This window comes from Chelonoidis abingdonii, chromosome 13, assembly GCF_003597395.2.
Source record: "Chelonoidis abingdonii isolate Lonesome George chromosome 13, CheloAbing_2.0, whole genome shotgun sequence".
In the NCBI taxonomy this organism is placed as follows: Eukaryota; Metazoa; Chordata; order Testudines; family Testudinidae; genus Chelonoidis; species Chelonoidis abingdonii.
The window spans coordinates 16,473,199-16,488,485 of NC_133781.1; the positions used below are offsets into that span (position 1 = coordinate 16,473,199).

The window sequence follows — 15,287 nt, forward strand, 5'->3', positions numbered from 1 at the left end:
TCACTTCTCTGTCTGAGCTAGGCCATCACCCGCGTGTCTCTGCTGTGTCCCTCACAGATTGAGGCGCACGAGATGTATTCCATGCCGGACGACGTGTTCGAATCTCCACCCCTCTCAGCCGCGTACTTCCAAGGGCTTCCTCAGCTGGACGGTGCCCGATCCTCTGAGGTGGAGCAGCCTGTTGTGTGAGTGTGGCACAGCCCCAAACCAGAACCGATAGAGATTTGCCCAGTGCCCCTCAGACTTGACGTGCTGTCCTGGAGATTCTGTTCCTAGGTAGCTTCTGAGCTGGCCCATTGCACTGACTGGTGCTGGGGGCTGGAGCTGGGCTAGATATCCAGAAGGAACTTGGCCCCATCCCTTTCCCTGGCAACTCTTTTCACTCCTGGCAACACTGGCCATGCTGTGATGAGGCCATGCAGAAAGGGAGAAGAGGATTTAACTCCACGTCTTTGAAGGCAATTGAATGAAATGCTTCTTGCTGCAGGAAGGAAGATGTCGGGGTCTCGGTGTCAGCAGTCCCCAGCCCCAAGAGAGGCAAGCGGATCGCTTCCAAAGTGAAGCACTTTGCCTTTGACCGCAAGAAGCGATACTATGGGCTGGGGGTGGTGGGCAAGTGGCTGAACAGGACGTACCGCCGGAGCATCAGCAGCATGGTCCAGTCTCAGCTGGAGAACACAGACAGCCACAGGTGAGGGCCGGGCTCCAGCTGGATGGTGGGGAATGCAGTTATAATGGCCCAGACTGATACTGGATCCTAGTGCTGCCCTGTATGTAAATACTGGGCCTGGTTCTTGTTGTTGATTGGCATGGAGTTACTCCTCATTGACGCCAGGGGAGCGAGATCAGAATCAGGGCCTGACAGTCCAGCATGGCCCACGCTGAGTGGTTTCAAACATACACAGCGGAGGAGCTCTATTTGCTTACGTTCCAGTGCCTTGCGGGCCCCTCGTCTCAGCAGAGATCCTCCCAGACAAGGAGCTGCATTGGAGAGGGGGGTGGTCAGGGAAAGGGCTCCGATGACTTGACTTCCCTTTGAGTGATCATAGATGTAAAATATGCCTTGCACTGGGGTTGTGAAATGCTAACCAAGGCAATCCTAACAGCAGCTAGGCCAATGCGCTTCCTAACCTGACCTCTGTATCCTCGTCCTGAGCCCCTCCGACCCCTGCCCTGGCCTGCTGTGTCAGACGTGGGCATCTCCAGCCTGCTGGTTTAACGCGAGTGAAGGTTGGCAGGGACGGAACTGCTCAGTCTGTGAAGAGTGACCCTTGTTTGTGTTTCCCTTCCCCTCTCCAGGCCGTATTTCACCTATTGGCTCACCTTCGTCCATATCATCATCACCCTGCTGGTTATCTGCACGTACGGCATCGCGCCCATCGGGTTTGCCCAGCACGTGACGACGGAGTTAGTAAGTTCAGTCGATACTGGCTGTGCCCATTTTGGGGTCTTGGGGCTGTCTAGCCTATCGAGGTCCCTTGGGCTAATGACACCCCTGGCACTGCCTGTGTCTCTGGAGAATCCTGTCTCCAGTGCCAGGACTCCAGTAGCTGATTTAAAGCAAGTCTGTTGCCCCAGCTCTGCTGAATGCCAGAAAAATGGGGATTATCCCATGCAGGCTTAATTCTCCAGCGTCTCCCTATGTGTACGGTTAGCCGGGTGGCTCCCTTTCTCTCTTAGTACCCAGGCACTGAAAGGAAGGCAGGAATGAAGTTTCCTGAGAAGATGACCAACACTACTACTTTCCTGTAATCTATTTTCGCCTCTTAACCTCACAGCCCCTTGTTCAGTGGGAGGTAGCGCGTGTACAGACAGACTTTCTGTTTTAAATGGCCTCGAGTGAGGGGTTTACCATGTGTAGAGTCTCTGCGACTCCGTATCAAACGGGCTCAGTTCGTGAGCAACAGGAACGTCTTTCCCCCTCACTGATCACCCTGAAATCCAGCCTGGGATCTCTGTGCAAGAATGGGCCAGTGGATAAAGCACTGGACTGGGATTTGGGAGACATGAGTGAAATTCCCAGCCCTGCCACTGTCTTCCTGTGTGACCTTGGACAAGTTACCTGATCATCTGTTTCTCCTTCTGTAAAATGAGGTAGCACTGCCCTACCTCCGAGGGGTGCTGAGAGGCTACAATCTAATAATGATCATGAGGTGAGGCTGCATAAGTAGAAAGACTTGAAATGAAGCTGGTCTTCCCCTGCAGGCCAAGTTATTCTCTAAATTACACCTGGGCAACACAGTGAAAGTTCATGTGTGGTTAAGGACCTTCACTGTTCTGTGAGACAGAGAAGCCAGCCTGACTTGGATCCCAGGCTGAGTTTCAGGGCCGGCAGTTGGAAAACTCTGTCTTGTTAAACCTTGCCTCCATTTTGCTGTGAATTACACCATGTGACTTTTAAATGTTGTGCTCACTTGGCAGGTGCTGAGGAACAAAGGTGTTTATGAGAGTGTGAAATACATCCAGCAGGAGAACTTCTGGATTGGCCCGGGATCGGTAAGGGACATGTCTAGGTTGGGTTTTTTCCGTGTCCTCCTTTGTCCCGCAGGAGACAGAGGAATTTACACTTTGGTGCAGAGGGAAGGAGAAGCAAGGTTCTGATAGCTGCTGTCCAAACATCCCTTGCACACAGTTTTATCCAGCGGGTCAGGCCTGACTTGTTCCAGCCCTGTGCTGTTCAGTCTCTGGGCTCTCTCAACTCCCATCTGTGTTGCTGGTAACTTTTTGTGATGTGGCTCAGCCCACTAAGTGCTACAGACTGTGTGACTATTCTTGGGGTACCCTTGGCTGAGAGCCACCTTATTACCCCCTAGTCTTGCCTGGATGTTAGCTCCTCACCCCACCAGACTTTCAGTCACTCGAGTGCTCTCCTCGAGGCTATGCCAGCCCCATTTGCCTTGCAGGATAACAGCAGGTGCACCCGAGTCCCTAGGAAGCACTCCCCTGTGATATCCAGCCCCTGAAACTGGCTGCTCACAGAAATCCCAGATCCTCTGCCCCAAAGGTGCAGTGTACCCCAGTTTTCCCTTAAACCATCACTCCTGTATAACACACAGCACTTTAATGGCTTGCATCCAATTGTATTGCGTTTCAGATCGACCTGATCCACTTGGGAGCCAAGTTCTCCCCTTGCATCCGCAAGGACCAGCAGGTTGAGAAGCGCATCCAAAAAGAGAGGGAGCAGGAGCGTAACTCGGGCTGCTGCGTCCAAAACGACAACTCGGGCTGCATCCAGACTCAGCGGAAAGACTGTTCGGTGAGTGCACTAGGCTGCTTGTCACCCATGGGACCAGGAAACCTCCCAGAATCCTAAGGACAGCTGCGAGGCTAATGCAGACAGGGCTTTGGGGTGGGTACAGTGCGGGGGAGCGGGAAAACTGACTTCTTGCTGTGATTAAGTCAGGGAAGGAAGCAGGAAAGGTACCCGCTAGCAAGGAACCAAGACAGAGTGGTGAGGCAAGGTGGGGCTGACCTCTGGCCTTATCTCATGTACCATTTTAACTTATGAGTGAGTGTTAGGAATCAGGACCTCCCTTCTGAATTGCTCCACTTGCGTTTCCATCCATCTTTGTGCCTAATGCTCTCCGCAGGCTAAGACTATTAGGTATGAACAATCCAGGAAGCCTACTGTACTTACCTTACTCTTATGCTTCTGCGTATTAACACTGTAGAGACCATTAGACACAAAGATGGAAGGAAACGTAAGAGGAGCCCATCAGATGGGAAGTCCTGATTCAGTTCACACCATCTCAGGGACCCGATGAACCTGAAAGCTAAGAAACTAGACCCCTGCTTTATGCAGCTAGTGGGATATACACCGTATTGAATCACTTTCCATGATCACTGCAAGATTAATACCTGCCTACTATGTGGCATTTTAGATCCTCTAATCATGCTTCTAATTATTAACCCACATCACTTATTTCTTAATTCCTGCACCCATTCCTGTGATTGGTTTCTCTTTTCGTGGAATCTTCGATGTTAGCTGCACCAGACATGATGAGAGAGCTGCAGATGATCCTTCTGACCAACTCTGCACCTGGTACTGCTCTTCCTGGCTGCATGCTGCAGAGATGACTTTAAACATTGTGCACCTACCTGCATATTGGTGGCCTTACACAGCAACTGGCAGTGTGTGGGGCTCTGCTCATTTGGGTGTCATGTCACATTGCTAAGCCACCAGGGGAGGCAAATTCAGTTGCTCTTAAAGGATTTTTTCTTCAAGTTGGCCCACTCGATGGACAGCAGCTAATGTGCTAAGCAGACTTTTGTGTTAGGGTCAAACGCTGGCAACGGAGTCGTGAATGGCACATGCAAGAAATTAAACACAGTATCACTTCCATTTAAATAACAGGATTTATGACTAGGGGGTACTGCCACAGATTCCGAGACTTGTGCAATGCTTAGGGGTGATTTCTTGCATCTGATTTCTCACTCACTTTTTAGAGAACATCCTAAATAAAAACACATTGATATTTTTTTTAACTCAATTGTTTTTCCCAATGTAAGTCTCTTTAATGTTGTGATAGCTATCAGCTGCAGGGTAGGGAAAAAGGAATTAGGGGGAGCTTACCCAGAGGACAGGAAACATCTCTCTAAAATAGCCATCCAGGAGGCAATATGATGCCAGGATGGCTCTTCAGCCCAGGCGGGCGGAGTTTTGGTAGTACAGAGAGGATTGTGAGGTCTGACTGAATGGACCCACGTTCGAATGAGCTGGTTTGAACACATCAAATCCGTGTGTCTGTTTAACAACTAAAAAAACCCACTCTCCAAATTCCCGTTCTCTGGAACTGCAGGAGACGTTAGCTACTTTCACAAAGTGGCCAGACTCTAACTCCCCGACGATCCAGGGCAATTCCAGCGGGAAGCGAACGTCTGGGGCTGTGTGCCATCAGGACCCCAGGTATGGGCACCTCTCCCAGGAAAGTGGAGGGGACAGGACAGGATGGGTTGTTGGATGGACACAAGGGATTGGAGGCAGGCCGTGATATGTCTGCAGGGTGGCTTGGGAACCATATACCATGGGTGGAGGTGGGTGGGTCTTGGGTTCAGTATTTCCAGCCCTACTATAAAAGGGTTGTACTAAGGGAGGATGTTCATGCCCATGATACCTTGCATCTGAGGATCTCAGAGCACTTTTCCAAACACACGTGCTCTATTTTAAAGATAAGGAAAGAGAGACCGTTTTAACTGAAACAGTCTTGCCTGAGCGCACTCCGAAAGTTGGCATCAGCTAGAAGTAGAATCCAGAAGTCCTGACTGCCAGTCTTGTGCTGTAACCATGTCTGTTTGCTGTAATTAGTGGGATGAGGCAGAGGAGAGATGAATTTACCTATTGGATGTTTACATTTGTGTGCACGTCAGCAGGGCCTCTGGGCATGTGACACAGTACACCCAAGAGCACATTAAACTGTTAGGCAGTGCACAGTCCCCTTCCTTGTACTGCTGCAGTCAGCCGAGGCATGGTCCGTAGCAAAGTCTGACCCCCATAGACCAAAGAGAATGAACTGGGGACTCTGCACTGAGATAGGAGGAGAGAAAAGCTACCCAGACCCCTACAAGTGCCCGTCAAGGACTCTCAGTGAAATGCTCTGGGCTGTCAGAGGGTCCCAGACAAAGGCTGCACCAGCAGAACCCTTCCTCACTGATTGCTCCATCCCCACAGGACGTGCGAGGAGCCGGCCTCCACCTCACCTCACGTCTGGCCAGATGACATTACCAAGTGGCCGGTAAGGAGTCTCCAGGGAATATTTTGCTGTTTCCCTTCCCGTTCATTGCCAGAAATGCCCATAGCGTTCTGGGAAGGGCCTCCTGGCCTAAAAAGGCAGAGAACTAAAAGGCACTTGTTTTTCGGCCAAGCTGGGGAACCCCTGTGACCAGAGAGAGGCCAGCTTGGAGAGAGGAAGGCCCTGGATGTAGCATTCCCCAGCTTGCTGGGTTTGGGTGGTGGAACTCTCCCTTGCCCGCTGTCCATGAGCACTTGTGGACTCAGCTGCAGGGACCAGTATGTGCGTCTCTCCCATTCTCTAACCAGTTCTTCACTCTTCCTTTTAGATTTGCACCTATCAAGCCAAAAACAACCACACAGGCTTTTTGCACCTGGACTGTGAGATCAAAGGGAGACCGTGCTGTATTGGTACCAAAGGCAGGTAAGCTGCACCCATGCAGCTCCAGGCAGCATTCCTGATGCGACTGGACCTTGCCATGCCAGTGGCTAAGATCCCTATTCTGCTCATAGCATTAGTCTTGTGTTACACGGGTAAAGGAGAGGGGAGAGAGCCAAGGGCCAATCTGAGACAACCGCTCTGGACCCAGTGGGGTAAAGCTCATTCCCACTGGCTTTGCATGTCTGACTCTGTCGTCATCCCTCTGGGTACATGTAGAATGCCCATGTGCATGGAAACGGCTATTGGACTACCCTGCCCTTGGGAGGCCAGTGTTCTGGGGCTATGCCTTATCATATGAGGGTTTGCTTCTTCGGTTAACTTCCTTGGAATCGATGCTTCCTTCTGGGACATGCCCATTGTTTGCCAGTCATTGACTTAAGGCCCCTGTAGGTCTGCTGTGATAGGCAGGGAGCCCTTCTTGGGGAAAGGCAGAAAATGCCACAGTGCATTAAGCCGGGAGCTGAGACTTTCAGCCAAACCCTTTAAATGCAGCTAGACTAGACTGAACCTGGATAGACTCCTCCATCTTGGCCCTGTGCGGAGGGGAGAATAAAAAAGGATCTGGACTTAAAGAGTGCAGGGGAAGGGATCCCTGCATGAAGTGACCCCACCTTGTCCTCCTTTGCGCTAGCTGCGAGATCACCACGCGGGAATACTGTGAGTTCATGCATGGCTACTTCCACGAGGAGGCAACTCTCTGCTCGCAGGTGAGCCAAGCCTGGGGCTGCTGGGTTGGAGAAATGATGCACGGGGGCGGCCCTAACGCTCAGCCTGTGCTTCCCTGAGCTGAATGCTTTGAGCATTGGCCAATGGTCAGGCTGGCCATGTATCTCCATGAGACCACGAGGTGGGGGCCAGCTGTCTTGAAGAGCTGGGTCAGCAGACAGCTCGGTGGTGGCTGGGAATACAAAGGGGTAGATTCTTGGTGGTCCTAGGCAGAGCAATCCTAGGGACGAGGGCGTGCTCTGGGAATGACAAGAGCCTGAGCAATAAGGTAGCATCCGGCCCTGAAGTAGCCTGCAATGGTATCGCAGCACCTAGCAAGCAGGAAAATGCACTGCCTGGGGTATCCGCTTGGGCACCAGAGAAGCCCCCTTACCCTGTATCTCTGCTGGGCACCCACAGTGCCCTGGCATTTTGCCCCTTAACCTCTGGGAGTCCCGCTCGCCTCTGACCTGACCCGTTCATGGTGAGGTTTTCAGTGAATGTACCACGGGCAGGTTGAGGCTGCTTTGCTGGACCTGATCAATAGCCTGAGAACGTCCCTTGCAATGAGTCAGCTATCGCCTGTGGGTTTCCTCTCCAGCCTCCATTCTCCCTAAAAACTCTGAGATGTGGCTGTAAGTCAGAGCTGCTCATTTCACCCTGTGGTGCTTTCCCGTCTGTTTCAGGTCCATTGCTTGGATGATGTGTGTGGCCTCCTGCCCTTTCTGAACCCGGAAATCCCCGATCAGTTCTACAGACTCTGGCTGTCCCTCTTCCTTCATGCCGGGTAAGAAGCAGGGTGGGTGGGGGAGGGGATCCTCCAGTCTTCCAAGAGCCTCCGTTTGCAGCTTTGCCTCTGCCTCAGGCAAGCCCAGTGATGCTCATGCAATCAAACGAAGTGCCCTGGACCAGGGATGTGGCTAGCTGTTGGACAGTGACATGTCCATTGGTTGATCCACTGTCTTGTTACTCCCTGACATGACAGATGCTATAGGTAAAGGGTTAATGAAGAACAACATGAAACTGCATTTCCCCCATCCAGCCTCCAAGAATGAAAATGTGCCTGTCCCTGCACCCAAACGGTCCCCTAGCATCGTCCTGCAACCAGACTCCTCTGCTGGGACACTACTTGTAGGAAATGAGTTAGGTTTTGATTTAGATGAAGCCTGAGTAGCTTTAATCCCCACTGTGAATAGGTGCAGGGGGCTGCGGAGTAAGCATCTGTATGTATATTTCCATAGGATAGTTCACTGCCTGGTATCCGTGATCTTCCAGATGACAGTCCTCAGGGATTTGGAGAAGTTGGCAGGCTGGCATAGGATCTCAATCATCTTCATCCTCAGTGGCATCACTGGCAACCTGGCCAGTGCCATCTTCCTTCCATACCGGGCAGAGGTAAGAGTGCCCTGAGACTAGGGGGTGGGGTGTTTGCCATTGCCTCTCTTTAGCTTTGCTGGCTTTCAGGCACTCTGGCCATCCGAGGCGAAGACCAGAGAGGTGGGGCTGTGGAAGTACCCAGCCAGAGATCTAAGGCCTCGTGGAGGAGTGACCGTTAACAGTGTTGTTTACTGCGGCTGCAAGGTGCTGGTCTGACGTCCCTGGGGGCTGAAGCCCTCTAGTTGTCCACAGGCTCCAAGTGCACCAGCTGCCCCGCTCTGCCCTGCTGATTGTTCTCAGGCTGCCCCTTCTCTGGGGACCAGCTGTGAGGGTGAAAAGGCCAGGCCAGGCCTTGGCCTCCCTGCTCAGGCTATAAGTCTGAAGCACATGGAATAACATGGAGACCCAGCAGTGGCTTAATGTGCGGAAGCTGCCTGGTGGCTCTGCGTGGCAGGTCCCACGAACACTGGTTCATTCTGCCCTCCATACAGTGTGTGATGTGGGGCAGCTCTTGGGTTGGTGGCCTGAGCTCATTTAACATTCTCCCCCATGCGCATTCAGCCAGCAGCTGCTTTCCCTGGTACCCTTTACCCTTTCTGTGCCTGACGCTGCTTTCACACCATCCAGCAGTTCATGGAAGAGCTGAGAGGGCACCTCCATCGGTTGCTTACAACAGGCAACTTGGCCCCTGGGCTCCTGGCCCAGACCTGGAATGTGGGCTCGGTAGCCTGTGATGCAAAGGAAATGGATAACGGGATTAGCCACCGCAGCAGGGTGGAGAGAGCACGGAGAGAATTGGTGGTAGTGGCCCAGCTTTCTCCACTTCTTAAACCGATTGCTCTAGTTCCTGAGCTGAGAAGGGAGGTTTTGGAGGGATTAATAAGTGACCCCAGTCTGCACGGCAGCTGCGGCCTTTCATTCATTCTTCCTCCTCACTGCTTCCACCCCCCACTGCGTGACCTGGCGGGGGGGTCTCCCCACTGCACAGCCTTTTGCCTACTCAGAGGTACCTTCCCTGGAGCTGCCTGCCCATTCTGCCACAGGAAAGGGGTGATTATTGTTGAGATCAGGTAAAACCACCTTCAAACCCTTCCTTGGGTAAAGGGGAAAAGAGACAGCAGCATCCCTCTGAGCCATGTCCTGTATGCTGGGCTTTTACAGCCCAGTGAGAGGTGGGGGTGCTTGGCACCTCCAACTCTCGTCCTCAGCACCCAGTGCCCCAGTTCAGGATTGGGGCCTCACTGTGCTAGGTGCTGGAGGAGGCACTTACAGTTGGAGGATGATGGTTTTTAAGGATGCTCTGTAGCTATCTGCTTTGGCACTGACTTTCCAGGTGTAGCTGCCCCTCCAGAGTTTATTCTTTCTACTCTGTCGTGGCAGTCGGGAGTGGGGGGACTTCCTGAGCTCTGAGCATACATATGGGGACAGTTGCCAAGGTGTGAACACCTAGGGTTATAGCTTAGAACTGGTTCCTTTTTAAAATCGGAGTCGACATTGAGTGTAGACTAGTCCAAGGTGAGCAAAGGGCATATTTCAGCTAAACCACATCAATCTTAATCTTTCTGAAGACTCCTTGCTAGTGGGGATTGGGCCTTGATTAGAGAAATCAGTCATAATCCAGGAGTCCTAGGTACAGTAGCCTGATTAGAAAGACTGAAAACTTTATTGGACTGAGTTGTGGATGACCCATGTGTCCCCTTTACTTCCCTGATGCACTGGGGTTGCTGCCTGACTCTAATCCACTTGTCTCGTGCAGGGTTTGCACGTGCCACGCCGCTCCATGTACACGCACGTGAGCGTTCGTCCACCTTGCAGGTTTATGCACCAGGCAGATGGCTAATCTGTCAGCAGAATTCTGATGGGCTTTGCATTAGATCACACACACGTAATCCCTTTGATTGGGTCTTGGGGTGATTGATTGTTTGAGTTAGCCTGCGGGGCGGGATGGAGACCGAGCTTGCTGGGGGATGGCTGCTGAGTCACCAAAAGTATTGACTTCTCTGGAAACCAGAGTACTGAACTCTCCTTTTCTATGGCCACTTCCCAGCAGGTCTGAGCAGCCCCAGGCACCAGGGCTCTTATCCCAAGCTGCCAGTGGGAGCGTTAATTCTTCCTTCCCTGCCCTTGCTGTTCCTCTGCTTCACCTCTGTCACCCCTTCCCCTCTGGTGTGCAGAGAGTAGGGAGAGCACTGCTGGCCAGTCCACTTTTCTGGGTCTCCTCCTGTCTCACCCACCTGCACCAGTAACAGGTTCTGCCCTTGGATGAATCAGGAGCCAGAACAGAATCCAACTCACCCTCCCATGGCTGTTTGCTGCCTGTGATAAATTAGATGCGTCTTGGGAAAACTGATCGCTGTGCTAGCTGGATGCACCAAAAGCTGTAAGGAGCACCACTGGCTTGAGCTGGATATTTTTCTTTAACTTGGTGCCACTAGCTCAGGAATGGGCAGACTTCTTGGCCCAAGGGCCACATCTAGATGAGGAAATTGCATGCAGGGCCACGAATGTAGGTTGGGACGTGGTGTGCAGGAAGGGACTCGGACAGCAGGTTGGGGCACAGAAGAAGTGCAGGGTATATGGGGGGGCTCAGGGCAGGGGGCTGGGATGCAGAAGGAGTGCAGGGTGTGGCAGGGGGTTGGGGTGCAGGCTCTGGCCTGGCGCTGCTTACCTGGAGCAGCTCCGGGGTGGCAGCAGCACGCAGCGGGACTAAGACAGGCTCCCTGCCTGCCCTGGCCCTGCGCCGCTACCGGGAGCAGCCAGCACCACATCCCTGCGGGAGAGGAGGCAGAGGACTCTGCATGCTGCCCTTGGCTTTGGTTACCTCCCCCGAAGCTCCCATTGGCCACAGTTCTCCATTCCCGGCCAATGGGAGCTGTGGGGGGCAGGGCCTGGAGGCAAGGCCAGTGCATGGAGCCCTCTGCTCCCGCTCCCCCTCCCCCAGGGGCTGCAGGGATGTGGTGCTGGCCACTTCCAGCAGCAGCACAGGGCCTGTGGCACCACAGGGGTGGCAATCCCGTGGGCCAGACCCAAAGTCCTGACGGGCCGAATCTGGCCCACGGGCCGTAGTTTGCCCACCTCTGCTCTAGCAGTAAAGGAAAAGCAAGTGACGAGACAGAGCCAAAGCCACAAGGGAGCAGTTTATTACGGTCCCACCTCCTCAGGATTTAAACGAAGGACAGCACGTGTCAGAATAACTGAATGAGCCCTTTCCCGGGTTTACCTAGTCCCAGCCTTCTGTCTGCACACTAGCAGACAACACCTGGGAGTGGAAAGAGGCACCAAGAGAACAGTGACTTGCCCAAGGTGCTCCAGCAAGTCAGGACAGAGCAGGGACTAGAGCCCGGTTCTCCTGATTTCCTATGGTGCTCTAACCACTGGATCATGTTGCTTTTACTTCTGTAACTTAATTAAGTTTTGAGTGGGACCCACTGTAACTCCCATCTTTATCTCCCTCAGGTTGGCCCTGCTGGATCCCAGTTTGGCTTGCTGGCCTGCCTCTTTGTGGAACTCTTTCAAAGCTGGCAGATCCTAGAGAAGCCCTGGAAGGCTTTTCTGAACCTCTTTGGGATCGTCCTCTTTCTGTTTCTGTGCGGCCTCCTGCCTTGGATCGACAATATCGCCCACATCTTCGGCTTCCTCAGCGGCCTTCTGCTGTCCTTCGCCTTCCTCCCCTACATCACCTTTGGCACCGGGGACAAGTACCGCAAGCGGGCCATGATCATTGTCTCCCTGCTAGTCTTTGTGGGTCTCTTTGCCTCCCTGGTGATCTGGCTCTACGTCTACCCCATCAACTGGCACTGGATTGAGTATCTCACCTGCCTGCCCTTCACCAACAAGTTCTGTGAGAAATATGACCTGGATCAGGTTTTGCACTGACCCCACAGCCTGGAGATGGGGCAGGATGGGGCAGAAGTTTTAACATGGAAAGTTGGCAGCAGGTGGATTTTCTCAGTGACTGGGAAAGTGACTTCAGATCAGGGTGCAATGGAGAGGGGCGACATCGCTGTTAAGTGCCCCAATCCTCTTCTCAGCTGTCTAAAGCCAGGCAGGATGTTCACTCAGGGCTAGGCCACTGTCTGTCCCTTAGCACTGGTGCAGGGCATTGAGCAGGTGCTGTTATTTTGGGGACAAGGGGGGAGCTGCTCTGGTTGGTAACTGCTGGATGTGGGAAGGAGTGGAGCTGAACTGACCTGTTTGCATTTGGTCCGGCCAACATGGGACAGATCTGTCACCCCACATTGAAAAGCCATAATCCCCGGTCCAGCTGCTGGCCTGGGAGCCCAGCAGCCACTTCCCCTGGGAAAGACTTCAACCAAATTGGGAATGTGGGAGACTTTGGTGCTTTTGTTCCATGCTGGGGAAAGGCCTCCAGTGGCGGGCCGTGCTCTGAGGTGACGGCCCTGTGCAGGGACTTGTGTTGCCAATCAGCCCTCACCAGTACCTCTCCCTCTCACCCTCAGTGAATCCCTCCATGGTGAAACTGCTGGATCCTTCCTTAAGGGACTGAAGCCCCAAGAATGAGGTGTTTCAGGGCTTGCATTGAAAGTACCTGAATGACACCTGTTGAGCTCAGTCAGCAAAATCTGCCTTCCTCCCCCCCCACTGCATCTCTTTTAATGGTCTCCCTTTCCTGACCTGCACTGTACAGCCCTTCCCTCCTTGTGCCTAATGGCGTGAGACGGGGCTTCGCATCCTGTACCCAGTCCCATCTCAATGCCTTGCGGGTACTGTGAATCATACTGTGAAAATGAACCCCTTTTGCAGGGGGCACTTTTTATATGCCAATATTTCTTACCTCCATAAGGCTCCAGAGAAAAACACAAGTGATCAGCCGTAGCGCCTGAACCAAACACTCGCTGGTAAGAGTCCTCAAGGGATCGTTGGAAAGACCAGTCATTCCAGCAGCTCCATTCAGTGAATGCTGGTGCCCGGCTCAGAAGAAATTGACTAGTTTTAATGACGCTGCTCAGGCTGAAGCAGCGTCCGATTTCCAGTGTGGTGCATAAGGGTGAATTCTGCCCACTTCCTCCAGCTGAGCAGTGCTTTGCTGTGAAAATGGCTCTGTAGAAATCAGTCTGTTTGCATATTTAAGGTACCACTTCAGCCCAAGGAGGGGTGGTCGAATTGGACCCTCAGCAACACTTATTTTTTCAGTCCCAATCTTCATCATCAAAGTATCCCAAACTTTTTCTGTTTGCTCTTTAAAGTGGTCCAAGCCCCCCTTTTTTAAACCCATTGACGCTTGAGGATTACATGCAAGGAATAGGATTTTTGAGGCTGGAGGTTTGCTTTGTAAGCACGGAGGAGTAGACTGCACTGAAGCTGGACTTGCCTCCATCTGGCTTGCTACCGGGATCGGTGTGTTCCTAGCTAGGCTGACCAGGAAACTGTCCTAAAGATGAACTAGCAGAGTAACATGCTGCTGACAGTTCTGGGTCAGGACGCGTGCGTTTGCTGAGGAAGGCATAAGGAGGGGAGGGGGGCATGGATTAGTTAGCAACTGTTACCGCCCCATCTTGCTTCAGGCCCTTAGCTTCTGAATTCTCCTCATGATATGACTGTCAGAGGGTGATTCTCCACTTTTGCCACAGTATTACCTCTTTTAATGCACAAGGGGGGGAGGGGTTGATTTTGAGTGAAAGAGGAACTGTCGGCTCTCCCTTCAGTGTCCAAATCCTGATCAGAGAGAAATACCAAATCTTAATTTATTCTCTTCTAGGGCCCAAATACCATAACTATCCGGTTAATAAAAGCATGCCAGATACTATCCTATAAGGTCCCATGCTATGTTCCTGTATATTAACTAGGCCATTCGACTCTTTACGTTAACAAATAACCCAAAGTTTAATTTTCTTGTAACTAGGAGACTTTGGATCTCATGATAGAGAAAAATAACAATTAAACTTTTAAGCATGGTATTCGGACCACACAGAACTGAGCTTCTGAAGTTACACTGCTGCATTACTGGCTGAGATCTTGTTTTAAAGAAGCAAATTTAAGTTCTTTCTAAGTCCTCAATAAATTAAAATGATTCCATCCATGAACAGAAGTGGAAAGTGCGTCCTTTAACACAGACTTTGGAAGCTTTAACAGCATATTAATAATGGAAAGACAGAGGCATTCACCTTGGGGTCGCTAGTTCTGATACAGCCTGCAAAGGACCATGTTTATCTTCTGGCGTGTGGTGCTGCTGGCTTGCAGCCCTGTGGATATGTATCCACATCACGTGCACCTGCTCAGCAGGGAGGCGAAGGCTTGAATAATAGGTGGAGACCAAACTGCCATCTCCTGCACAGATGTGGGCTGGGGTTGGGTCAACAATAGAGGAAGCTTGCCCTGCTGCTGCCCATGCTATTCTTCCTCTCTGGCTAGGCAGGGATGTCAGTTAAAGTGTGAATAATCAATGCCTGGCGTTGCTCTCCTGAGCCCGATGGCATAGTGTGAGCCATGGCAGCATGCAGTGTTGGCACATGTTGCTCTAAGCACCCTGAAGGCTTCTCTGGCTTATGACCAGCCGTCTCTGTAAACAAAGCAGGGAGATGGGGCCCCTTGAGCTCATATGTTTCACAACGATCAAACAACTTCTCCCATCACACTTGTACATCTGGAGACCTCTCCCTGGGTTAGCAAAGGCGAATTGTGCTGGTGCCGGGCCACGTTGTGTTCCCAGCACACTTGGGCTGGGTGGGTGGCTACGTACAGTGGGTTTTTTTTTCATACTGCCTCCAGACCCACTCTTCCCGCCCCCCCCACATGCTATTTTATCCAAAAACTGGAGCTCTACCTTGTCATCACTGATGCTTTTAAGTACTCTTTCCTTTTAATACATTTGTCTGTGTTTAATGAGAAGCGCACAAAGCCCATTCTCCGGGATCAGTCACTACTACTGAATGGATGACACTAGGTAGGGGTAGTGACACTTGTTTTGTGACCAGTTGGGGGGAGGGAAGGTGGAATAAACAGAACCAGGGTTGACTCTAAAGCCAAAGCATAAATTAAATCATGGTGAAATACAAATTGTCTAACTCTTCTTAA

General features: G+C 52.0%; 1 protein-coding gene across 3 annotated transcripts in view; it reads left to right on the plus strand.

Annotated features, from left to right (window-relative positions):
* The window catches only part of RHBDF2 (rhomboid 5 homolog 2), a 78,422-nt gene extending 63,135 nt beyond the window's left edge, over nucleotides 1-15,287 (plus strand). For all 3 annotated transcript variants that reach the window (XM_032792827.1, XM_032792826.2, XM_032792828.1), the window contains 12 exons: nucleotides 58-185; nucleotides 488-691; nucleotides 1,300-1,411; nucleotides 2,422-2,496; nucleotides 3,095-3,256; nucleotides 4,800-4,906; nucleotides 5,669-5,732; nucleotides 6,058-6,152; nucleotides 6,802-6,877; nucleotides 7,562-7,662; nucleotides 8,117-8,270; nucleotides 11,709-15,287. In XM_032792827.1, the coding sequence (XP_032648718.1) occupies nucleotides 58-185; nucleotides 488-691; nucleotides 1,300-1,411; nucleotides 2,422-2,496; nucleotides 3,095-3,256; nucleotides 4,800-4,906; nucleotides 5,669-5,732; nucleotides 6,058-6,152; nucleotides 6,802-6,877; nucleotides 7,562-7,662; nucleotides 8,117-8,270; nucleotides 11,709-12,128 (1,698 nt within the window). In that variant the 3' untranslated portion in view covers nucleotides 12,129-15,287. The remainder of the gene's footprint in view (nucleotides 1-57; nucleotides 186-487; nucleotides 692-1,299; nucleotides 1,412-2,421; nucleotides 2,497-3,094; nucleotides 3,257-4,799; nucleotides 4,907-5,668; nucleotides 5,733-6,057; nucleotides 6,153-6,801; nucleotides 6,878-7,561; nucleotides 7,663-8,116; nucleotides 8,271-11,708) is intronic.